Here is a 25,977-nt window from a genome sequence, read left to right on the forward strand (position 1 = left end):
GTGTTGCTGAATCAGGAAAGAGAAGGATTTCAAAGGGAAAGAGAGAAGCTCTGCTACCAGCCCATTGCTTCCATTTTTGTTCAGTGGCAGAGCCCTTATGTGCCCTGTGGGTCCAGTCCACGTGCTGTATTGCCTTTGCTGTGAGATGCTTGGGGTATGACTTAGCCTTGGGACAAGTGGCCTGGCCCTCTTACTTTGTGTTAAGAAAAATGGTGGGTGCTTGGATTGCAGGGCCAGACTTCAACGACTGTGGCCAGTGGGTGGCCCCGGAGTTTTATTGGCTTTTTCCCTGTGCCTCTGCCACCAGGACAGCTCCCTTCAGGAAACATGGGGTTCGCAGGCGCTGGTGTTTTAGGATAAAACCAAAGCCTTTTTTCTGAATTGTCTTGAATGGAGATGGGTCCTTCTTTTTGGCACAAAGAAATGTCCAAGCGCTTCTCTCAGTCACCCTCCCTCCAGAGCATTGGTTAACCTGCAGGGCTCTGCGGTCCCTCTAGCAGGAGGGTGCCCGTGTTGTGAGAACACAGGCGGTTGTGAGTGCTGCTTGGAAAGTGCAGTGGCCCTGGAAGTGCTATCGCGGTGTGTTTGGACCTGGTTTGATGCTCACCCCATGCTCGTGTTTTGTTTTGTTTTTTGTCACACATTTGGCATATTTCAGGCTGGTGAAGTCTTGATGTCTGATGTTTCCACACGTGCTGGGAACTATAGTCCTACCTGGGCTCTTGAGTGCATACTGCCCTTGCCCAGGAAAAACACTAGGACCCAAGTAGAAGATGCTGGAATGATGTTCCTTATTTCTTCCAAAAAATTTCTGAATCGAGAGAGGGAGTGATGTGACATTTCTCAGCCCTTTTAAGACTCTTTGGTAGACAGTGAAGTTTGGTATCATTTGGGTCTTTCTGCTTGCCCCTCACATCCTCCCCAAGGGCATTAGAAGACTTAGATTCCAGAAGCAGGGGTTCAAGACATTCAAGTGATTCTGATTAGAGACAGCCGTTTCTCACAGAGCTCTGGGTTTAATTTTCCCTGGCAAGTTGTTAAATCTCTCTCCATAAAGTAGCAACAGATGTTGGTGGCTGGGACTGACCACCTTGCCCCTGGGAAGGCCTCTGTCATTGGATTTCCCTGAATAGAGACTGTCCCTTTGGTGACTCTTGAGACAGAAGAATACATTAATGTGTTGTCTGGCATTCCAAAGAACTTTGGGAAGTTCTTACTCCTTTATGTAGTTCATTTCCTCCTGTAGGATCACATGTTTAAACGTAGCACCAGGTGCAACATAGTGACCCACTAGTAGTCCCAGTTACTTGGGAGGCTGAGGTAGGAGGATCACCTGAGCCCAGGAGTTTGAGGCCAGCCTGGGCCACAGAGTGAGACTTCATCTCAAAAAATAGAATTAAGTTAAAGAAAGAAAGAAGCACCCTTTCTGAGGAGGTCAGTCACTGCTGCCAAGAAAACACAGCCACGTCTGCAGGGAGACAGGGCAAAGCAGCTCCACAGTGTTAGAGAGTCCTCACAGGAGGTTTGGGGACTACAGCCCCATATGTCAGGACATCAGGTTTATAGCCCACTTCTCAGGAAGAGTTGTGGAATGTGGCCACAGCTCTTAGCCCATGGAAGCCTGTCTGGAATACCAGGGTGCACCCCAGAGGATGCTGGGGTGGTACCTTGGGAACAGAGACCTCTGGAAGCAGCTTTCTCCAAACTTGGCTATTTTCCAAGTTTCTCCAGATAACTCTGCAGAGTCCTAGAACAAGGAGTTCTGTGGATGCGCCCTGCCCCCTCCTCCAGCTGAGCACCACCCACCTATTCGCTGATCCAAAAGCTGCCCTGCCGCAGTGCCTCTGTTGCGCACCTATGTTCCCCGAGGCAAGAGGCACTTCCTCCACCTCAGGTGTGAGCAGGAGGATCAGAAAGCTCCCAGAAGAATGGTGGTGAAGTCCAGAAGCCTATGCCTTAGGCTCCCAGTTTCACATCTAACCATGTTTCCAGGCCCACCTCCCCACCTCCTTGTGCACAGAAGTGGTCTGGCCCCAGTGGTGTGGTCAGCATGGCTAAGCAGAAGTGGACCAGCCCCTGGGGGTTAAAGAGTCTTTAGCATAATCATCTCCTTTCTTTGTCACCAAGAGAATTGTTTCTTCCTCAAGGCCCATAAGCACAGTTAGCTATACTAGCCACCCAAGTTTTGAAAATGAGGATCTGGATTTCCTGGACACCTCCTACCTCCTTGCCAAGTCAAACAGTTCACTTTGCTCTGCCCCTGTTGAGAGGACCAGTTCCACTGAGCAAAGCAGTCTAGGAGCTTGTTTTTTTGGCCCCTCCTCCCTGAGGGTGGAGCCATCTCCAGCCCTACCACCCCTGCCCTCCCCTGCCCCTTGGTGCAGCCTTTATTTTACATTGAAGGAAAATTGTCTTTTTTGCTCCCAGTCCTCTGCAGAGCAAAAAGACTTGTCGGATTCGGGAGAGGAGCCTCAGGGGGAGGCTGAGGCCCCCCACCATGGCACGGGTCACCCCGAGTCAGCTGGTGAGCATGCCCTAGAACCTCCCGCCCCTGCTAGCACTTCAGCCAGCACTCCTCCGCTTCCCGCTCCTGAAGCCCAGCTTCCTTTTCCACGAGAACTGGCAGGGGTAAGTCCAATCACCCGGCACCCCCGCTGCCCCAGGGGAGCCACCCAAACGAGCCCTTTCCCTGGGGTCCCTCTCATCCAGACCCTAGATCAGCATAAGCAGTCAATGATCACAGCTCCCTTCAGTCATCTAATAAAAGTTGGGAAGATTAACTCCTCTTTTATGGTTAGTCTTTTTTAGGTGGGGATGTCTGTACCCGTAGTGAGACTAATCCTGCTTCCTGAAAGAGACACAGTGGTCAAAAGAGGAATTAAATAGTAGGGGAGAGCCTTCCAAATCAAATTCTACCCCTTCTCTTTCTCCTGTCTCTGAACTTGGGCATTTAAGTTCAATGTCTTAGAACTCTGAGGAGCTCTGGCTTCCCTTGGAAGAAGAGTCATCTAGCCCCAGTCATGCTGCAAGACTGGTTCTGTTTGGACTGTGGCTAGGCAGTGAACTGCTTGTCCACATTCAAAGCAGGAAGAAGAAAAGCCCCTCCTTTGTGCCCTTCCTCTTTGTGTTATGAAGGATTTTGAAGATAAAGGTGGAAACAATCAAACTCTTGTGAGCAGGAAGTATCGTGGGTTTTTGAAGTTTAATACATTGGGAAAGGTAAACATCGTCCTATATTTGGGATTGAAAATTCTGTCCTTCGGTTGTCTAATGATAGAAGACCCCTCCCCTGCTTTCATGACATAACAAGGGAACAGAGGCCCTGGCCCGACTGCTTGCTCTAAACCCCAGGGTACCAGAGTCCCAGATACTTCCCCCACCCCTGAGTGATTCCTTCCACCACCAGTTCCTGTTTTTAAGGAAACCATGAAGATTCAGTTACAGCCACCAAGCCCTAGGACATGCAGAAGGAAGTTGGAGCCCTCTTTTAACATTTTGGAGGAATTGGTGTGTAATAGAGTCTGTCAGGTGCCACATACCAGGGTCTGTGGGGGAAGGGGCGCCCCTCAGGGTGCAGAAGTGGGCTCAGGTATTGAGACTTACTCAGAAGCTGCAAGAGCGTACCACAGTGCCCCAGGAGTGTGGCCCTCACACCAGAGTGCCCGAGGGCTGGCGGAGCAATCTTTCCTTTTTCTTTTTTTTGGCAGAGCAGCTCCTGAAAACTTGGGATAGAGTGAGTCGGACAGTGGGAGTTCCTGGGCATGTGGTCTTCTTTGGTCCTCGAGAGCACAGCTTCTGAGAACAGACAGGACCAGAACTTGAGAAGCGCAGCTTGCAGCGGACCCTGCAGCTGCTGAAGTGGCAGGTTTCAGAGTGAGAGTAGCTAATAGGGCAGTCACAAACCTTTTGTGATGGCAGCTGCTTTTCAAGAGCACAGGGGCCCCTGGCTTTTGGTGGGGCCTCACTTCTTACCATGATGTGTCTCTGAGATCTGGCTGCCTTGGGCAGGGTCCTTTGTGAAACCTGGCTTCTTGATTCTTGTGGTCTTCAGGTTAGAGACTCTGATCCTGAGGAACACAAGCAGTTCCCAGACTGGCCAAGAAAACGTGAAGCATCATGGCCTGGAGCCTCAGGATGAGTTAAGCCATCGTGGACAGAGCCAGGGCTACAGGGCTGAGGGCAGCAGGTCATAAATGAACTGACAGCCAGCCACGCAGCACACGTGTGTGCTGTAGTTGGTAACCTCAGGGATCTTGGACACAGCACTGTCCTAGCACTTGGTGACAGCTCTAAGCCAATCAGGCTTGCTGCTTTGGGCTCTCCACAGAGAAATCAGGCTGGTTTCCAGCAGCTCCTCTTAATTGGCTTTCTCTACTAGTTGGGCTTGTTCAAGGAAAATGAAACTTTGTTGTAGGTCAGTCAGTCCCTAAATCAAGTCAGGTAGACCCTGACCCTGCTTCTTCTTGGGCTGAGGTTTTTCTCTAGTGATACAGACTGTTTCTTTTGTATCAGAGCAAATTTGGATCTTGCTCTGCCCCACATTGGTGCTCAGGAAACCAGGAAACCACCCACTGTTACCCAGCAGGTCTTGTTCATCACGTTTGGTCTGTTCTCTGTTCCATGACCCCTGGGCATTCTTTATAATAAAGAGTGGCTTGCTTATAAAAGGCCCTTATCATCTTTCAGTCTCCTCAGAGCTCTGGCCATTGAGGACTCAGTACCAGGAAAAAGTCTCTCTATATTAAGACTTTTGGCTCTCAGAAGACAAGACTGAGAAGACCAAACCTCAAGCAGACTAAATTCAGTGTCTCTGGAGAAGCAGGCAGCTTTCCGTGCTTACTCTGAGCTTGCTGGAATCAAGCTGGACTAACGCTCTGGGCCAGTCACTGCCAAGCTCCAAATGTGTTTTAGGCCCACGAGAAGTGGCAGGCAGTCAGGAGCGAGCCCTCTGGCTGGCAGCCTCCTCTCTCCTCCCAGCTCCCACAAAGGCATGACCTCATCCCTGTGGGGCCTCCAATTGTCACGTTCTTCGTGACTAAAACACTCAGGGTCCCTCCAGGGGAACTGGGCAGCATGAAATAACCACACAAGAGACAGAGATTTTTCTTTGGGTCCTGTGACGGCTCCTCTGACCTTAAGGGTCCACAGAAAGAGCGAGCCAGTGCTGAGGAGAAGCCATTCAAATGAGGCCAGGGTCAGGATTCGGGGGGCCGAGTCTGGCTTCGTGATGTCTGCTGTCAGCAGGTTGACTGACATCTAGGAAGGCCACCCCCAAGGGCAGAGCAAGAGAAGGGGACACCCAAAGTGTTTCCATGGAACATTCTATCCCAAACAGGGCAAGGGGTAACGACACCGAGGAACAGGTGGGCGAAGCTCTGTCCATGGGCAGCACACCTACGTCTGAACACATTTCCACTACTTCGAGGATCGGGGCAATGTCCAGGTCACTATGAAAATGACCGACAGAGCCTCTCTGATGGTGGGAAGGAGTATGTGGATCGTTCAGACTGGCTGTCCACCTCATTCCCCCACCACCCAGACCTTCAAGGCAGTCTCTCTGCTTTCTTCAGGGTTTTTTCAGTGTCTGTCTCTTTAGTAAGCATCTTTGAGCTGGTGGCCTGTCACAGCTGTGAATAAACAGCCGTGAAGTAGCCAACATTCTGTTTCTCCTCCCGGGCACTCATCTTCCTGCAGCTACAAGAAGCCAGGCTTTCTAACTGGTCAGTGCAGATGGGGATCATCCTAGGCTCCATCAGGCCCCGTTGTAGGCGCTGTTATCAAGAGGATTACCTGGCTGGGCCTTGCTCTCTGGCCTTTTCCAGGGGGTTGGGGAGATAGTGCCTTTCATTCCTACTCACTGCCCACTTGTCCTCATCTGTGGATCAGCTTCTGAAGGCAGCTCCAGCTCTGTCCCCTTCCCTGGGTCAGCCTGGCCCCTTTTTTCATTCTTGGGGCCACTCTAGGCAGCCTTACAGGAGCCGTGTATTTTGGAGGGACAGATTCTGAACAAATGTACTCATTACGGTGTTCACCATGTTATCCTCTATGCAAAACCAGATGCCCCTGAATCCACAGTCCCATTTTGGGTTAGGTATGACTGCCCCATCTATACTTGGTGACAGGGACCCATGCACCTTAGATAGCAGCAGGCTAGCAGGGCTGCTGGCCTGTCCTCAGTCCAGACAAATAAGGAGTCTTCTTTAAGAGCCTGCTTCGTGCCTTCTCCTGACGCCTGGGAAATAAGTCCAAGGGTCGTCTTTGGCCATCTTTCTCCTCTGCTTTCTGGTGTGGTTGTCAGTGAGGAATGTTTTTATTGTAGTGTCCCAAATGAGTGTTGTCGAGTTCCATGACTAAACACTCAAGGTCACTCCAGGTGAACTGGGCTGCACGAAATAACCACACAGAGACAGAGAAATACCTTTTTCTTTGGGTCCTGTGACAACTCCTCCAACCTTAGGTGTAGAGGGAAAGAGAGAGCACGTGCTGAACCCTTTTATTGGGGAAAAGCCATTCAAATGAGGCAAGGGATAGGATTATAAGGGAACAGGTGAGTGTAGCTCAACCCCTCTGGGTGCCACCTACTCCCAGGGCCACACCTTATTATCCAAATGAGAGAAGAGACCAAGTCACGAGTCATGGCACTACCGCGCCAGACTGCAGTGATCTTTCAGATCCCTGTGGTGCATCAAGACTTAAAGGTGCGTGCATCTGGAGTGGCTCCCCACAGAGTGTTCAACCCAGTGTTTCTGGGGTATCATCCTGGAGTCCTAATCGCCAAAGGTGGAGTCAAATTAGGGAAGAAGTGGAGAAAGAAGTGAGATTCTTTCACCCTGCTTCTGTCCTCAGTACTCCTCAAAAAGTGCTCTGAAATTTCTCAAGTCTCCCCAGTGGCTCTTGGGCTGTGGGCTGAACAGTGCCCCCCAGGTTGCTTGGGTACCCTAGAGTCTAAGGGAGGTGGAAAGTGTGAAGCTGGTGTAGGCCTTGTGTGGGGCCAGGTGATTGAAGAGGGTCCCGCATCCCAAACCTTTTCCTGCCTTGGGGAAGATGGCACAAGCCAGCAGACAGCAAGCCCAACCTTGTCCTGAGAGAGAAACCCTCCCATCTGCAGGGTGTGGAGCAAGGGGGCCCTGTAAGGGCGGGGGACAGGTGATGCCCCCCGTGGGCAGCCATGGAGGGCTCCAGAAGAGCTGGCATGTCTAAAAGCAGCAGACAGGATGCTGTCTTAGGCACCCTCTCCCGCATCCTTCCTCTAGTCCTAAAGAGGAGTCATGGCGGCATTTCCTCACTGGAGGTTCCAGCAGCACCTGGAAGGTTCCCCAGGAGGAAGACTCCTGCATCGTCCCTCCCAGGACCAAGAGGCCACCGCTTTCCTGTGAGCAGGTTCTTAGAAGAGACTCGGGGCATGGATTTGAGGGTCTCCTGAGGTCGGGCCAGGGAGCATCTGAGTTTTATCTGACGAGGCACCCTTTCTTCTCAGGGTCACCAAAGCAGGTACAGCAGAGGACATGGACCTCGTGTGGGCTGCAAATCCTCACCAAATGCTCTTTGTGCCCAGGGCCCTGGCTGCTGCTCTGAGCTGTGTAGTCATGGGAGACAGACACCAGACAGACTCTGCTGGGCAAAACAGGGCAGGGAGGTGCCAGAGGGACCACAGCTGGGCTGGAGAATGAGCACAGGTGTGCCCCAGTGGTGATTGTCACAGTAGTGGACCCTGAGGGAGAAGGTGCCCCATGCTGGGGGGAGGAGCTTAGAAAACAGGAAGGAGCCAGGGTGGCAAGAGGGAGAAGTAGTGCAGGATGAGAGGACCCTGTGCTGCAGGAGGCCACCAAGGGCTCTCAGGAGTCAGGTCAGAAGCAGGCGGACGTGGCCACAGTGTGCAGAGTGGGCCATCTGCAGGGGCAGGTGGGAGGCCAGCTGCTGGCTGCAAGTAGGAGCCATGGAGGTGTGACCATGTGAATGTGCTCTCGTGCTCCAACTGACTAGATTTGGATGTGTGCTGGAGGGGAGGATGGCGTGCCAAGCAGCAGGCTGCCAGAGCTGTTCACAAGACCTCTGAGGCCAGGTGGGAGCCCCAGAGGCGTCAGTTCATGACCTGGCTACTCCACTCTGGAGGGAGATCCGTAGCACCCATCACATTCTTAGGGACAGATCACTAAGATGTGTTTGTGTCATGGAAAGAGCCCCAAATACTCAAAGCAGAAACCAACAGAACGGAAAGGAGAAAGCACCCTGCTTTCAGTAGAACTACTGTAAAGATGATGGGAAGAGGAGGACCAAGCAGCCCTGGAAGCCAACCAGCCCTGGCAACAGGGCACTCATCCTCACCATGCACAGGGACCTTCTGCAGGATGGACAGACACCTCTCCAATTTAAAAGGATTAAAGTCATGCAAAGTACATTCACCAGCCGCAGTGGAATGAAATTAGAAATTCTTCTTAACAGAAGGAAAACCAGGAAATTCACACAGACTCACTGAGCTCATGTGTGGTCACAGGTGGCCAGATGCAGAGGCCTTGGTGGCAATGATGATGCAGATATCCTTATGGGAGCTGAAAGAGCAGGAAGACAGACGCCCAGGTATCCTGGCCCAGACACCAGTACAGATAAGGCCAGGGCACAAGCCTTTGCTGTCTGTCCATGGCCTGCAGAGTGTCTAGGACAGCATCTCTTTGTTGGAACAAATCCCAGCAAGTTCCGAGGACCAGTTCTCTCCTAGAACTTGGGAGTCTACTGCATGGGCTCTAACACAGATCACTGAGTCGAAATTGAAGCCACAGAGGGAAAGTGTAAGGAGCAACAAGACTGAGTCACCAAGGCTTTTATTCCTGTCTGAGGAAAGCAGGGCATACCTGGATGAGGGAGCAGGTTGTCTGCAGTGGTGTGAAGCTCTGAGAGCCGACCATCTCCAGGCCAGAAGTTATTCAGGAAAGGGAAGGTTTCCCAGGACCAAGGAGGTGACCACAGAAGGTTTCGGTAAAGTCAAGATGCTCGTTAAATTATAGGACGAAAGAAGAGCTTTTTAGAACCATGGGTTGAGATGTAGGGGTGGGGATGTGCTGGGCCGGCCATTAGAAATACGTGGGAGGACAAGGGAAGGCGGGCAGTGCCACACCCAAGAATATCGGGCTGTGGAAAGATGGCTGGCCTCGCACAGGGACCTTCATCAAAGTGCTGGGAGGCCGCAGGGCTCAGAGGGTGGGTAAGATGTGTCCTTGCCCTTTCTCCACTGCCAGGGTCAGGAAGCTGGTGTGAGGCCTGGCTAGGATGCCTGCTGGTTGCAGCGCCAGGGCAAGTAGTTGCTGTCTCTGTTCCTCTCGCCTTTGCTAGTAGGTAGGGTGAGTGGTGCCTGGGGCCTGTGTCCCCCTGATGTCCCTCTAGAGAGGGATGATCCCAAGAGAGTAGACCTGGTGGCAAGCCAGTGGCACAGTCTGTACAATCAAACACTACTCAGCCTCTGGCCTCACAGCACTATAGGAATGCATCTTAAACCCTTTCACGGGTCCTCCAAGTTACCTCACCTTGTGGCTGGACCCAGGATTTAGTTCACAAGACCTGGTTCTGCCAGTCAGCCTGTCCCCTGAACTTGGAAGCCCTGTGCCTATGCAACCCAGGGGTCTAGCATTAACCAGCAGGGGCCAGCTTTGAGTTTAGCCACACAGTGAGCAGTTGTAATCACACCAAGAGCTAAGCTTCCTGTCTGTCTTTTGGGCTCCACCTGCCTCATCTCTGAAGGCCCAGAGCCCTCCCTGCCAGGAAGACATTGGCATCCCCAGTGTCAGGGAACCAAGACACCCCCCCCCACCCCGGCATTCAGCCCCATAGAAAATAAAATCAGCAAAGCCAGGATCCCTTCTGCATGCCTTCGGGAGGGGGACGGCATGGGTACGACCTGGGGCCCTATTCTCACATCCCAGCACTGCTCAGTGCAGCCTCAGAGCAGGCATACTGGACACAAGGACCTCATTTCATTTGGGGCACTGATACTTTCACAGTTTCCCCATCACTGAGGAAAACCACCACAACCAGGCCCGGTGGCACAGACCTGTAATACCAGCTACTCAGGAGGCTGAGGCAGGAGGATCACAAGTTTAAGGCCAACCTCTGCAAGTTAGTGAGACCCTGCCTCAAAATAAAAAGGCCTGGGGACGTGGTTCAATGGTAGAGCAACCCTGGGTTCAATCCCCAGAGACAACAAATAAATAAAAGAGGGGCTTGGGATTGTGGCTCAGTGGTAGAGTGCTTGCCTAGCATATGTGAGGCACTGGGCTCTATTCTCAGCATCATATACAAATAAATAATTTTAACAACTAATCAAAATATTTTTAAAATAATAGTAAAAAACAAGAGACTCCATACGTGGTATTAAGAGGATTTTATTTCCCCAGCATTTGGATGACAGTAACCTCTAATCCTCTCAGTTGCCCAGGTACACACACGGGGTTAGTGACAACTTTCCCTCACCTTACACAGTCTCCTAGGACCAGTTCCACAGAGCTCTCGTGACAGACCTCAAGCAGCTTGCTCTCCTGACACAAACCTGAGCTGCAAAGGAGGAATTCCAGATTGCGGTCCTTTTCTGACTGTTGTAAATTAGCTGTGTGACTTTGAAGAAACCCCTACCCTCTCTGGGTTCTGGCTGCTGCAGACTCCGGCCCACGGCCTGTTTTTGTACAGCTGGGGAGCTGAGACATTGTTTACATTTTTAAAGATTTATAAGGGAAAAGCAAAGAATGTAGCAGAGGCCAAATGTGGCCTGCCAAGCCAAAGCACTGACGGGCCCTTTATGGAAAAAAAGTGCCAGCACTTCTCCCTGCGGGAGGATCTCTCCTGGTCCCTGTCACCTTCAGTTTTATTTATTCCAGTTACTTCTTTCACACACTGCTCTGCAATTTGCAGAGAACTTTCACATGCATCATCTCATTTACTCCCTAACAGCTCATTGAGGCAGATAGTCCTCCTGTGGCCAAACTTGACTCCTGAGGAGATTTTTTCAAAAATAGGAAATTGGTTCTTCTCACTCTTAAATGAAATGGTATTCCTTCCCTCCTCAGAGTTTGCTGGTGTCTGCTGAGGTCTGGAGAACAATATACCCCTAAGAAGGGGCTTATGTGAGGGATTGTGTATGGGGTTGGGGGCGCTCATTCTAAATCTTAACTGCTACTTGTTTATATTCTGGAATTAAAAATTGTAAAAGGAGGCAATTTTTGCGCCCCCTTCTCTTGGCTTGTGGTGGTTCTGTGGTCCAAAAGTTGTTGTACAGGGTTAGATGGTTCTGTCCCAAACGCTTCGCAGTGGACTTTGACCCCAAGCATCAAGCCTTCACCCTCTGTGGCAGTAATACCCAGCTTGAAACAGGAGGCTGTTCCTGGGCAAGGAGTGGACACCAAGTGGATCCAGTGTTAAGTGGCCATTTCAAACAACCCTGCTGCCCTTGCGGTGGAGAGGGTCGCTTGTCAGCTCTTGGCAGGATGAATCATGGCCAGGTGAAGTTGTGCTGTGCTTGAGTCTGGGGGTGGCATGCCAGTCAGCTGTGACCTGTGGAGAAGCAGAGAACCTGGTCCCATGCTGGGAGTCTTTGAGCTATGAAGAGGATTCTGGGTTTGGGAAGCCACCACAAAAAGCAGTCAGAAGTTGCCTCTGAGTGGGCTGAAGTTCTGTGAAGGCAGCAGAGACAGCACCAGGAGTTGGCCCCAGTTGTGCATTGAGCACCACTGGCTCCAGAGCTGGGGCTTGGGTCCTGGGACGCCCACCACCCTCTCACCAGCCTGCCATGTGCTCTTGTTTCAGAGGTCAGCTGGAGGCTCCAGTCCTGAAGCAGGAGAAGGTAAGGAAGTCTCCAAAGCGAATGGCCATCTTTGGTGGTGAAGGCAGAGATAGCCTGATGTTCATCCTCTTCCTCATTATTTTCTGTAGATTCTGACCGAGAAGATGGAAACTACTGCCCTCCTGTCAAGCGAGAAAGAACGTCCTCTTTAACCCAGTTCCCACCTTCACAGTCAGGTAATGATAAGAGCATTTATCTTTTTGTCGTTTATTGTTCCCTTCTGACACCTCACATCCACCATCTGACCCCTGCCCAGATCAGTTAGGATCAGCCTGAGATGTGGCCTCTCAGGAATGAACTCAGAAGTTGCCCTATGTGCAGTCAGTGACACTTAGCAGCATGGTGAGACTTAGCAGACAGAGGATGACAGTAAAGAAATTGTGCCTCTGAAGTAGGAGACAAGGGCCGAGCATCGAGAGCCCTTTTGGGAGGGGCTCTGACCATTCATAATCCTTCCTGAGACTGCTGTGACACTGTGCACTGACAGTGGAGCAGCCCAGGGGAGGGGACTTGATGAGGTTTGGAGGAAGGGCCAGAGCATTAGTTTTATGCTGCCCTCCAGTTCCACTTTGCTGCAGCCCGTCTCGGTGCACTCAAGCTCTTGCTCAGGGAGGTCCACTTCATTTGTGGACCCCGTGGACTGGCCCACACCCCAAGAAGCAATTGCTGCTGTAAAGAAAAGTCTTAAACTATACCCAGGGCATCCGTGCAGTGTGGAGGCAACAGCCCCTTAGGCACACAGGCAGTCTGGCAGAGGCAGGTTTCTAGGACAGAGTAGTTGGGACTACTCAGGAAGCTTAGACAACCTGGTCCTCGCCTCCAGAATGCAGCTGCCCTGCAGGGTCAAGGGTAACCGCTGGCCCTGGGCTATTCCCCGTAGTGACTTGGTCCACACTGGTATTGTTTTGTGGTCTGTGTGCATCACCAGTTTGGAGGCACATGTGTGTAGAGATGAGTTCTGGTTGCACAAAGTAAAATGCATTCTTGGGAAGTTCACAGAAAACGTTTTGCAGTTGTGAACTTCGTGGCGTGGCCGTGGCTATCACTGCAAGGGAAAGATCACTCAGAACGTGGCTTTGTTCACACAGAGATGCACACGTTGCAGGAGCACAGGGCAGAGGCAGCGTCCAGCAATGCTGTCACGCCTCCTGCCCTTAATGTCTATTTTGGATATTGCCACATCCCTTATCAGCTGCATGAGGCCCCCGAGTGGACATGCTGTCACTTGTCCCCAGATATTAAGGAGCTGCCTGGTTGGTTTGCATCCTTGTTTAAAGTTTTCTGCACACCTGGACAGGTGCTCCTGTAGGAGGAGGCAGCTTCCCTTCCTACTCAGTCACCACAATGTCGGGGCAGAAGTGGAGCTGGAGATTGGTGAGCATTAGTTTTATGCTGCCCTCCAGTTCCACTTTGCTGCAGCCCATCTCGGTGCACTCAAGCTGTTGCTCAGGGAGTTCCACTTCATTTGTGGACCCTGTGGGCTGGCCCACACCCCAAGAAGCAATTGCTGCTGTAAAGAAAAATCTTAAACCATCAGGGTAGGGCACACGCCTTGCTGCTGAGGAGAAATGGGCTGAGGCAGCCTTCAGTGAGGCCCTATGTGCCAGCTGCCCCTGCCAGGGCCCAGGGTGCCAAGGTAGGGCTGGGAGTATGAGCTAAGATGGGCAGCCAGCTGTCAGACCACTTGAGGCTGTAAGGACAGGCTCCACTCTCATTGAGAGTTTAAATGCTTGTCTTCATGCTCCTGCACGCAAGAGAATCCCCCCTTGTGTGCCCCGCCTACTCATGCTCTTTTCCCTCTTGTTCCCTCCCCCGCCTGCATCTCCATGCCGACAGTGTCAAAACACAATGTTTTTATGCCATCAACCTTCTGCGAGTCCTCTGCAGGCAATTCTGACTCAGACCCAGGTGAGACCTCATGTCCCTTTGCCCGTCCACCAGTCCCTGGGGATTTTCCTGAGATACACACAGTAGTGAGATTCTCAGTAACTTAGCAAGACTCTGTCTCAAAATAAAAAACGCCCTGGAAACAAACAAACAAACAAACAAAAAACCACCCTGGGTTCAATCCCCAGTACTGTGTGAGAGGGAGAGGGAGAGGGAGAGGGAGGGAGGGGGAGACAGAGAGATTTATTTTCAAATTTTCACACAATATATTCATAATGTAAAAAAAAAAAAAAAAACAAAGGGAAGAGAAATTCCCTTGCCCCCTCTCTACTCTCCTACCCCAAAATAGCTACTATGAAGCACATGTGATTTTTTTTTTTCCAGATCCATTTCTGTGTATTAAATTTTCACATTAATATTGCCCAGGTCTTTTCAGATAAGTATGTATCATCGCAACTTTAAAGCTGAGGAAAACAATGTGATCCCTTCTGCAGAGTACAAGAGCCTTCCTTTTTTGGTCTTTTGCTAGAGAACCAACTCCAGAGTTTCTTGAAAATTTCTCCCACATGGCTGGAATTCCCCATAAAATATTTAGTGAGCAAGTTTAACAACCCACATTCTGTAACCCAACCTGCCTTATATAAACCCATTGCCAACTTCAGAAGCGTTGTGAGATAAGTCCCATGCTGGCAAGGAAAGAGGTGACGTGAGTTTTTATAACTTGGGTGGCGTAATTTGAAACAGTGGAATTCATTTTGACTCTAGAAGTTAACTGTTTCAACTGACCCCCTGACCTCATCTCAAGGAGGAGCTTGGTTCTTCAAGGTCCTCAGAGCCAGCCGGTAGGTTGTACCTGGGTGTCACTTGGGCAGGCAGCATTCTGAACCATGGAGGCAAAGTCCGCCAGTCCAGTCCCTGGTTGTGGTCTCCATTATCCATCATGGGAGCGCTGTGAGCACAGGTACGAGTCGTTCTTCAGATGCACCTCTGAGTCTCCCCTCTCCTCTTTGTCCACTAGTATTAGGAGCAGGTGGCCCAGGAAGCCAAGATGGCTGGGGTCCATTCCACAGCTTAGACAAAGCCTTGATTTAAAGTCCCTGATACCCTAGTGCTGGCCATGTGGGAGGCGTGTCAGGGCAGCTACACAGTGAACTTCACGTCTTTTTTAACTTTAATTTTGAAAACCTTCAGTAGAATGTTTCCACAACACTGTCACCTGGAGACTGCCTTTCACTTCCTTCATTTGTCCACTGCGTCTTTACGGTAGAGGGATCATGTCCATGTCGCACCCTGTGTATCTCACTTTCCATCTGCTAAACCAGAGTGTCACATTTCCATCTGTGAAGGTTGTAGGCCATGGGTCTTGTGAAAGTCCTTGGGTTTGGTGAAGAGACCCAGGGAGTGTCTTGGGTGGGAACCCCCAGGAGGGACACCTGTTCTTGGTGCGCACCATATTGGCTTTGTCCTCTTGCTAGCAGGATTCCCCTTGATGGTTCAAAGAGGTGAAATCATCCAGTTGTACCATTTGCTTTGAACATAGTTCACCAGTTGCACCAATCACGTGAAGTCATTTCCCCCACCCCAATCGGGCAAATTCCTGTGTTGCTGGGTCAGGTGCCCTTCGTTCTGTTTTCACATTTTTTTAATTGGTGCACTGTAGTTCATAATGGGGTTTGTCCTTACGTATTTGTACCTGTTCACAACATAACAACATAATTTGGTCAGCACTTCTCCCCTTTCCTCAGGTTCCCTTTGTTCTTTTGAACACTTTTTTTGCTTTCTGTCCCAACAAGAGACTCCATGCTTGTCATCTTTCCCTGTTCTGGTCCTGGACTCTTCCTCATTTCTCAAAGGGACCCTGTCCTTTTGTAGTAGAGAATGGCCTTTTGATCCAAGGTCTGGGTTCTGAGCCTCTTGTAGGCAGACCTGGGAACGTGCACAGCTCTCCACCTGCGTGATTGCTTCATCTCTTGCCTGTTTGCATAACCCAGGGCCAGAAGGGGTCTTCATTCAGTATGGCAGAGTGCATGTTCCAACCTCTCCTCTGCAAGGAAGAAACCTGACTCTGCCTCTTCTCAGCTCGTCCCACCCCTTAGCAGCCTAGCCCACTCCTGCCCTGCCCTGCCCTGCCCTGCCCTGCCCTATCCCGCGCAGACCAGACCAGCCCAGACCAGCCCATCCCATCCTTGCTCAGTGCACACTTCCACCGGGCCACCTGCTCTGGGATCCTCTCCTCCATCTGGCGCAGGCCAGGTTTAGTTCCAGGGCATCTTTCTGACTAAATCAGGAGTTCCATCGGGGTGGCATTGTTTCCTTCAGACTTCACTTGGGGTCCCTGGGAGGCGGGCAGAAAGCACTCAGATAGCAGCCTGCTTGCTCACCGGGGCTGCCCCTGGGACTCTGTTGTTCCACTGGGCCCATGGGAAGCAATGCCTGTTCCCAGCAGGACCTGGGATATGTGGCGGACATTGGGGTCAGCCCACAAGGCAGAAGCTTTGTGTTGCAGACAAAGCGCATTTCTAAAAGAAGTGTTTCATGGAACAGGTCCTACAACAGGGCCTCCAGAGCTTGGCCACCCCACAAGCGCACTTCCCTGCTACCTTGTGCCCCCTCTGTCCTCTGCGTGCCCAGTTGCCATTAGAAGCGTCCCACCCCTACGCAGGCGTACTTTTCATATTTGTCTTGTGCTTGGAAAGGAAAAGACAAGACGTCTGTCCATTCACTGCAGCACCCAGCATGGATTCCCTGTGTGTCTGTAGGGTGGGCCAGGTTTGGAGTAGGCCATTCAGTGGCCATGATGGATGTCCCAGGCCTTCTGCCCCTGCCAGCCTGGCCTGGCATAGGCTCTACCCAGCCAGGTGCTGAGGAGCATTCTATAGCCAAAACATAAATGTTGTAAACTAGCTCTCAGGGCTTCTGAAAAATTATTTAAATTGTGCATTTGACCTCAACTTGAAAAATGTGACTAAATAGCTAGTCATCAGCTAATAACTCAGCATTTGCCTTCTGGAATGGACCACCTGGCGGGCCTCTTCCCTGGTGCTTTGGCACCTCCTCGGGGGTTGTGTGGCCGCTCTGTCACACCAGAGACATCAGCCTCACAGCACTGGGCTCAGCAGCACCTCGTCAGTGGGCCGCAGCCTTCCTGCTTGTTCTGAATTCTGACTTGATCTTATTTCTGAGAGTTTGATCTGATGAGATTCTTAGATTTTGTTGTCGTTTTCTTGTACAGTTGAATGGCTCTTAATGAACCCACCAAGTTATGCTGCTAAGATCATCATTAATTTTAGAACCTTCCCACTACCCCAAAAAGAAGCCCTCCTGGGGATCATGAGCAGTCACCCCATCCTCTCCCAGCCCCCAGAAACCATGAATCCATTTCACTTCCTGTCTCTGTGGATTTACCCCTTCTGTACATTATATATACACACATACACACACACACACATAAACACACACATTATATATATATATTATATGTTAATGGGTCTTTATTTTGTTCATTTATTTATATGCAGCACTGAGAATCGAACACAGTGCTTCACACATGAGCCACAACCCAACTCCTGGACATTTCTTATCAATGAAGTCATATACTATGTGGCCTCTTGGATTCTGTTTCCCTTTATATTATTAGTCTTTAATTCTTCCAACAAAATTTGCTTCTGTTACATTTATTCCCAAGTATTTTATTTCTCTTGGTGCTGTTGAAAATGGAATTTTTTTCTTAATTTCATTTTCGGAGTATTCACCTATTCACCCTAGTATATAGAAATACAATTGATTTTTATATGTTGGTCTCATGCCCTGCACCCTGGCCTGGGCTGACCCTTAGCATAAAAGCAAGGCTGCCTCTAGACCCTTGCTCTCTCCAGAAGACCCAGGCCTTTGTGATCATCCTTCCTATTATAGATCAGACTAGACTGCCCTCCCCACCTTCCGTGGGCAAGGTCACTGAGACCTGTCTGTCAGTCAAGGGATCTGTGGACAACAGACTGTGCCAAAACCAGGCTTTCTAGCCCTCCCAGGATCCCTGGGCACTTGCTGTTCTCGCAGGTGGCTAGGGGTGCTCTTGTCCAGCACCAAGGCAAAGCTCCAGGGGCATATCTGGGGGTGGTGCAAACCCGCCATCTGCCACTTTGTCTTTTCTTGACCTTGGACACATTCTCTGATGGACAAGTCTTCTAGGAAAAAGGAGACCAATCCTGTTGTCCTCGAGTGTAAACCCTAAGCTGTCTGCCTGGAATCCCGCTCTAGAGGCAGGGCTCTGATCTTGGGGGACTTTATCACCTCCGCTGATCCCTTCATCCTCCTGTCCCCTGTTGTCAGCACTTTGCCCTAGAGCCAGTGCTTCTTACAACCTGGGCTGCACAGCTGCCTGCTGGCTGGCCCCAGCTTCTGCCTTTCTGTTAATTTGAAAACGTTTCCCAAGTTCCTTAGGCCCATGGTCACTGAGGCTAGACCTGAAGCCCTTCTTCTGTCCTGTGCCCTCTGGGCTTGGCTGCTCTGCCCCAGGCAGGTCTGCTTTTCATGTTTTGTCTTGTGCTTATAGAGGAAAAGAGCAGCGGGTTCCGGCTGAAGCCACCGACACTGATCCATGGCCAGGCGCCCAGTGCAGGTAGGTGGCCCACATCCAGAAAGGTGATGGGAAGGGCTTCCTCAGATCTCTCCAGGCTCCTTCACAGCCTGCTCTCTGGGTGTGACCTGACCTGTGAGCTACGGAAAGCTGCTTACGAGGACCTCTCTGAGCAGGGAGCTGCTGGGGCTCTCTGCACTCAGAGCAGGAGAGGCGGCGTGGGCTGTGCTCCGCAGCAGCAGTGGTTCCAGAGTGTGGCCCAGTGTGCCAGGGTTCACCTGATGACCAGAGCGCCTGGCTCCCCTGCTCTGGACTTAGATGGAAGCCTGCAAGGACAGAACACCTCCTCTCAGGGTCCTTGCCCAGCCTGTATTTGGCAGAGGGATCTTCTCCATGTGGTTTTTAAAGAGTAGGTACAGAAGATGCCTTTATATGATCCCAGAGTCCAAAATCTGGGGAATTGCTGTGAATTCCATGCCCTCCCCTCCTCCTCACCATCTGCTCTTCACTTTTTCGGGGGGAGGGTACTGGGGATTGAACCCTGGAGCCCCAGCCCTTTTTATTTGTTATTATGAGACAGGGTCTTGCTAAGTTGCCGAGGCTAACCTTAAACTTTCGATCCTCCTGCCTTGGCCTCCCAAGCTGCTGGGATTACAGGCGTGCACATGATTTCTCTTCACTCTTGAGTCCAGTATTGTCCTTGATGAGTGTACCAGCTGGGTTAATTCACAGTCATGATTGGTGATGTGGGAATTTCATAAAGAGCTAGAATCTGTATGTCTAGTTGTAAAAAAAAAAAAAAAAAAAAAAGGTTTTCTAAAATCTGCTTCCTTGCCTAATCCAGCCAGCAAGGGACACGGGGGGGTTAGTTTTTTCCGAAGTGCCTGGGGGACGGGAGTGGGGGGGGTGCTGCATTTCTGCTGGGCATCCAGGGCCCTAGGAAAGCCGACTTCCATTGCAGGTTTGCCAAGCCAGAAGCCCAAGGAACAGCAGCGCAGTGTTCTCCGCCCAGCCGTATTGCAAGCCCCACAGCCAAAAGCACTGTCGCAATCCAGTAAGAGATGCAGCCCAGGAACCAGCGCTCCCAGGAAACCACTAAGTGTACTCAGAAATACAGAGAGAACAGAGGAGGTCCTTTAAACCAGCCCAGGCTCCCTGAGGCTCTGGGCAGTGTGACTGGGTCAGACATGCGTCACCCACTCACTGTCTTCATAAAAGCCAACCTGAGCCTGTGAACGTAGATTTGTCCCTGCATGTCTACAGACAAAACTTAGCCATGAGCCACACAGGTCTTCAGAAGACTTGCCAGTTATGGTCATGGGGCCAACATTTTCATCTTCCTGCCCACTTCACACCCACTCCTGAGCTGTGTCTCCCTCACATCCATACCAGGAGCAGTTTTTCCTATTTCTAGTTAATCCTTAACTTTCTTATTTATGAGCTTTTCTTCTTTTTGGTCTTTCCCTGTAATTGAGAACTCTTCATCAGAAACAGCTCAGCCTCTCAACACAGGGAACTCGTTAATATTTCTGAAGGGTTTTTAATTATAGAGGAAATTATCTTAATTTGATGTTTAACAGTCAAAGCCAGAATTTTTTTTTATTTTTTTTTATTTATTTATTTTTTTTTTTTTGGTACCGAGGATTTAACTCAGGGGCACTCAACCACTCAGCCACATCCCTAGTCTTGATTTGTTTTGTTTTATTTTATTCAGAGACAGGGTCTCACTGAGTTACTTAGCACCTTACTTTTGCTAAGGCTGGCTTTGAACTCGCAATCCTTCTGTCTCATCCTCCCAAACCGCTGGGATTATAGGCACGTGCCACTGAGCCCGGCTAAGGACAGATTTTAATGTTTGAGTCATATGCTCTCCAGAGTTGGGTTTTTATATATATATAGATCTTTATTTATTTTTACATGGTGCTGAGAATTGAACCCAGTGCCTCACACATGCCAGGCAAGTGTACTACCGCTGAGCCACAACCCCAGCCCAGAGTTGGAGGTTTTTGGGGGGGGGTGCTGTTTATTTTTGTTTGGTACTGGGGATTGAACACACGGGTACTTAATCACTGAGCCATGTCCCCAGCTCTTTTATTTTCTTTTCTATTCTGAGACACAGAGTCTCGCTAAGTTGCTGAGGCTGGCCTGGAACTTGCAATCCTCCTGCCTCAGCCTCCTGAGCTGATGGGATTACAGGCAGGTGCCACCATGCCCAGCTTTTGTTTTTATGCAAAAAATTAGTTTCATAAAGAATTGTTCCCCAGTATGTGTTTTCTTGTTTTTTGTTTGTTTTGGTTAAGTAGCAGTAATGCTTCTGAACTCACTGAAAACTCACACAGTTCTTTTTTTGAATAAAGACAAGACCTCCTCACTTCTGTGAGATTTTCCCTGTTTGTTCTTTTATCTCAGGGCAAGTGGCTTTTAGTAGAGATGCCAGGCCCTTTCCTACTAAGGAGACTTGACTGTCCAAAGGAGGTCCCTACATGGGGTGCAGCACCTCTACCAGCTACAGGAGAGGTGGGCTGGAGGGGTCCTGGCTGGATGCCCAACACTCCCCACTCTCCTTTCTTCCCACAGTCCCTAGCAGTGGCACCAATGGAGTCAGCATCCCAGCAGACTGCTTGGGGGCAGCGACATCATTATCACCAGAAAACCCTGCACGGAGAAGTCCCTCTGAATCTGCTGACGAGGCACATGCACTTGAGGTCAGTGTGTTCTGGGGAAGGGGGCCACCATGTGCCCAGCCCAGCAGGACCCGGAGAGTCAACTCCTCTTGCTGAGTTCACAGCTCTTCAGCCGTGGGCCTGTTTCTGCATTTGCCCAGTGGTCTAGAAAAATACCCAGGCTGGGAAGTACATAAAGAAAAGAGGTTCATTTAGCACACAATTTTAGAGGCTGAAAGTCCAAACAGGAGGGCACCAGCTCTGCCTAGGACCCTCTGGCCGTGTTTCTTCATGGCATCAGCATCACGGCAGGAGCGAGAGGGAGATCACAAGGCAAGACAGGAAGCTGGGAGCAGGGAGGGGACAGTCTTATTCTTTGATAACATCTTGCCTAGAGAGAACTCCACAGGGTCCCATGACAACTCAATCAGTTCCTTCCAAGGGCAGTGCCCCCACCCCACCCTGTGCTCCAGCCACCTGTGCTAGGCCCCACCGTTTCAAAGTTCCAGCGTACCCCCATTTCCACATGGGGGACCATGCTTTCAGAACAAGAACCATCATCCTGTGCCCACAGACCCTAGAACACTGGCAAACCATGAGCCTGCCAGGGGGGTCCTTTCCTCAGCCCGGGAGATTAGCGCCTCAAGCAGCCTGCTGGGCAGGCCCTGTGCCACCGAGCATCTGGCCCCCAGTATGTGTGGTCCTTTGGGGTAACTTATCCTGAGTCCTGGGAGTCACTGGGTCCAGAGGAGTGGCTTTCATGAATGATTGTCTTGCAGTATTTCATGGGAAGAAGAACCTCCCCCTCTGCACACAAGAGTCAGTTCTCCAGGATTTGAGTGGTTCCGTTGAGTTGGAAAGCATGCCTGGGGCAGCTCGGGAATAGTTCATTTAAGAAAAATTAAAAGGTCCCCCAGGATTCCCGGACTGTGGAGGCCCAGGGCAATGTATTTCACAGCAGCTAAAGTGGGGGATATTAGATGACCAGCTGCTCCCAAGCTTGGCAGGTGCCTTTTGGTCATCTGTAGTAATGCACCACTTGGCATCTCTGAAAAGCCTAGCTGGGCCCACGTGTCTTCTGCACTCTGCAGCCAAGTCAACAGACCTGCTGCCTGTGGTTTTGAACCCTCCACTCAGGTGGGAGCTTGGCTGTCTCTAGTTATGTTCTAGAACTTCCCCTGCCCCCGTGTTCAAACCACAGGTCTCTCAGTTGGAAATGTGGGAATAGGAACTGCTGAGGTGTTGAGGGCAGTGGGTCAGGAGCACAGTTCTTCTGAGTTGGAGGGGCTCCTGGAAGAGGCCCAGCCTGTCCCTGACACCGCTCACTTCCTGACAGCGAGTGCATGGCTATGCTGGTGGCACCAGTTGCCACAGCTCACACGAGCTGGAGAGTTTCAATCCACCCCAACCCAGAAGGTATCCCCCTGAGTTGCCCTTCTGCATCTACCCTTCCCCAGCCCTGCAGGCCACCGGGATCGCTCCTCTCCATCTCCTGTGCTGGGCTGTGGATGATTCTATCTGGCTCCCAGTTCCTCCTGACATCCCCCTTCTGCCACCCAGCCAGTGCTCCCTGTGGGTGTGGGTGGAGCCACACAGGCCACACGTGCCACCAGCAGTTCTGCATGTGGCTGACACTAGGACAGAAGTGGAGGCTCCTGCTGCTGGCACTGCCACACTTGCTATCCTCTGACACTCTAGTCTGCAGGGACTGAGGGTTCACCAGGCAGACTTTCGTCTTTCTTGTCACCTCAGAAACATGGCAGTATATAAAGAAAAGAGGTTTTCTGACATGCTGCCATGGGAGACCATGAGATGGTAGACTTAAGGCTCAGGTGACTCATGGGGCTTTATTTGCTTTGCTTTTTTGGCAGTGCTGGGATGGAATCCAGGGTCTCCCATGTGCTAGAAAAGGGTTAACCACTGAACCACTCCACCCGGTTCACTCTTGATCAAAATGGATTTACACTTTCATATCTCACAACTTGTTTATCTTTCTGATTGCTGAGGGCATCTTGCCTTTCTCAGTAGCAGCTGCATTGTGAGTTTTTCCCCATTGTGTTTTAAATCCTAAGTTATGTTAGCCCTTTGGCTAACAATGAACCTCTGGGTTGTTTCCAGCTCTCTGCCAGTATCGATGGTGCTGCAGCAAGTACCTTGCTCTGACTCTCTCTGCCAGAGCCCTCCTCCAAGTGTTTTGAGAACAGGGTCTCAGAAGTAGCTTCTAGCCATGTTGGGTGTGATGTTGATCTCTGCATCTTATCCACCTAGACAGAAAGGCCACCACTCATCAGTGGGCTTTTCAAAACCAAAACCTAGTCTGACTCTATGCCCAGAAGCTCTGGTACCATTTAGGCTACCCTGGCCTTCAAAGGTCCAGTTCCTGTTAAGTAACCCAGGGGACTATGGGTTCCAAGCATCCCAAGGTGAGTAGAATTGCCTGTCCAGGCTACCGCATCTCACTATCCACTTAGGAACCACCTCTGCCAAGGCATGGGAAGAGGCTGGCAGCCAGCCCTCTGCCCTACCAAGGCAGGGGGGGCCTCTTGCCAGTTGGGAGCCGCTGGTCTCAGGCCTGTCCCTCACATACCCTTTATCTAAAGCAGAGCCCTGCGCCTGTTTAGGGAACCTGCAGCACATGGAATGGGTCCTTGTCTGCCTCTCCCAAGGCTCTACCCAGGGAGAGCTGACCCTGCTGCTGGCAAGGCAGGTGCGCTGGGGAGTCCTCGGGCCCCCGCTGGCCCAAGGACCCCAACCGAAAGAGCCACATGGAAAAGACAGAAGAGTGTTCTGGTTCTGTGTATCTGGGCTAATGTGTCTCCTTTTCCCAATTTTTGTGTTTTGTTTTTAATAGGAGAAAGAGCCCCAGAAAAATGAATCTAGCAATACTTCTGAGGAGGAAAACTGTGAGAAGAAAGATCAAGTTGCACAGCAAGCCTTTGTATTTGGGCAGAACTTGAGGGACAGAGTTAAGGTATGTGATCAGGGATTGAATGAGATACTGAACTACTAACTTGATTTTTATTTATTTATTTGTTTATTTTTAATGACTTCATGTTCAACAAGAAAATCAGTTGACTTTCTTTTAGATTTAACCAGAATATCTGAAAATACAGAAGAGGGTGTTTATCACGGCTCCCAGGCTGAGAGGTGTTCGAGCTCATCCAGCCTGCTCCGTCCCTTTAGGTCTGAGCAAGGCAGCCCCTCTTGGAGGAAGGACATGGCAGAGGAAAGCTACTTAGTTCAGAGCAGCCAGGAACGGAGACAGAAAGGGTCTGAGATGAGGAATACCCTTCGAGGGCGCGTGCCACGGCCTCCGTCCATCCTTCAGTGGTAGTTCAGTGGTGCAGCACACCTGGGCTCCATCCCCAGTACACATCCTCAGAACACTGCTACATTAGGGCAACCTTCAGCACACACTTTTGGGGTCACTCGTGTACCAGCTATGACAAACCATCATCGCCTTTTTTTTTTTAAGTATTTATTTTTTAGTTGTAATTGTACACAACACCTTTATTTTACTTATTTATTTTTATGTGGTGCTGAGGATCGAACCCGGGGCCTTGCATGTGCTAGGCAAGTGCCACTGAGCCCCAACCCCAGGCTGGCCCTGAGCTCCTGGGCTCAAGTGATCCTCCCGTCTCAGCCTGGAAGTGGCTGGAACAACAGGACACAACACTGTGCATGGCCACCTTATTTTCTCAAAAAAAGGTTGGGAGCTGGACATGGTGGTACAAACATGTGATCTCAGTGACTTGGAAGGAAGGCTGAGGCAGGAGGATCCAAAGTTCAAGGCCAGCCTAGGTAACCTTGGAGCTCCCTGCTGTCCTGATGAGGTGTTTCTGTTTCCAGCTGATGAGTGAAAAATAAGGAAGGCTGGAGATGTAGTTCAGTGGTGCAGCACACCTGGGCTCCATCCCCAGTACCACCAAAAAAGGATAGGTGAGAGCAGGCATCTGTCACTGGCTGCCCTCAGGTGTGTCAGTCATGTCTGGACACTCGAGTTGAGTGGGAAGCTTTGGCAGTGTCGGAGGACAGCGTCTCTGGGCCCCGTGGGCTGGAGCCCTGGGAAGCCCGAGCTCTGCCTTTCCTAGCAGCTGGCCCAGAATGCTCTGCCACGGCTCTTCAGCAGCTCATCTGGCAAGAAGCTTCTGTAGTAGCCTGAGAGGTGGCATCAGTGGCCATCTCTGGAACTAGTGTGGTAACACAGCTGGGGGTGTCCCAGCATGGAATGGGTGGAGGCCAGGGATGTTGCTCAGCACCCTGAAGTGCAGTACTCAGGATGCCCACCCAGAGAATGACCCAGCCTAGTGTCCATAGCACCCAATGGGAAAGCTTGAAATAAGGAATCAAAAATTTCTGCTGAGAAGGTGCCGGATAATCTTCCTGCTGCCTGCTTGTTAACTCCCTGTCCGACAGCAGGACCAGTCCTGAAACACAGAAACTAGGTGTTGACGCTGCCGCAGCTTTCAGACAAAATAATGAATCTCTTTTGCCTGTTCCCACTAGGGACAGGTGAGAGACTTGAAATACACCTACACTTAGGCCATTCAGGGCTTCCTGAACTTGGCCACTGGACCTCAGGCCCAGTTCTCTGTCCCTCACATTGAAGTGGGTGGGATCAGGGTCTCACAGATGTCCAGGGCCTTGGAGTCTTTATGTCAGATCTCTCAGCATCTCCCCTGAGGGCAGCCTTGAAAGAGCCTCAGAGAGTGCTTCTATCCTGTCTGTACCCAGCCCCTTGGGAGGCCCAGGGTGCAAATCTGTGCTCTGTGGTGTGGTCAGAAGTACTGGCCCCGCACCAGCTTCAGGGCAGGTGTCTGTGGCGAGGTAGAAGAGCTTCCTGAGTGCTCTGTGGTCTGTTTCTCTATCTTAACCACTAAAAACAACATGTGAAATTGGTGAAAGCCCCACGCTCTGCCACACATAGCATGTGCACTCAGCATGAGCTGACCTCAGAGCCGTGACCCACAGTGCAGAGTCCTGCAGACAGACAGCTGTAGAGCCCCAGGCCCTTCTGTCCTGATGGG

General features: G+C 50.9%; 1 protein-coding gene across 9 annotated transcripts in view; it reads left to right on the forward strand.

The window, feature by feature from the left end:
* The window catches only part of Ranbp3 (RAN binding protein 3), a 56,415-nt gene that overhangs the window by 21,427 nt on the left and 9,011 nt on the right, over nucleotides 1–25,977 (forward strand). For 3 of the 9 annotated variants that reach the window (XM_026404310.2, XM_026404303.2, XM_026404304.2), the window contains exons 3-10: nucleotides 2,428–2,628; nucleotides 11,788–11,824; nucleotides 11,914–12,000; nucleotides 13,661–13,732; nucleotides 18,264–18,329; nucleotides 19,249–19,341; nucleotides 20,865–20,992; nucleotides 23,802–23,921. In XM_026404310.2, coding sequence (XP_026260095.1) covers nucleotides 2,428–2,628; nucleotides 11,788–11,824; nucleotides 11,914–12,000; nucleotides 13,661–13,732; nucleotides 18,264–18,329; nucleotides 19,249–19,341; nucleotides 20,865–20,992; nucleotides 23,802–23,921 — 804 coding nt within the window. The remainder of the gene's footprint in view (nucleotides 1–2,427; nucleotides 2,629–11,787; nucleotides 11,825–11,913; nucleotides 12,001–13,660; nucleotides 13,733–18,263; nucleotides 18,330–19,248; nucleotides 19,342–20,864; nucleotides 20,993–23,801; nucleotides 23,922–25,977) is intronic. The other 6 variants (XM_026404307.2, XM_026404309.2, XM_026404305.2 and 3 more) reach the window with 3 other exon arrangements.

Source organism: Urocitellus parryii, chromosome 3, assembly GCF_045843805.1.
Source record: "Urocitellus parryii isolate mUroPar1 chromosome 3, mUroPar1.hap1, whole genome shotgun sequence".
Classification (NCBI taxonomy): domain Eukaryota; kingdom Metazoa; phylum Chordata; class Mammalia; order Rodentia; family Sciuridae; genus Urocitellus; species Urocitellus parryii.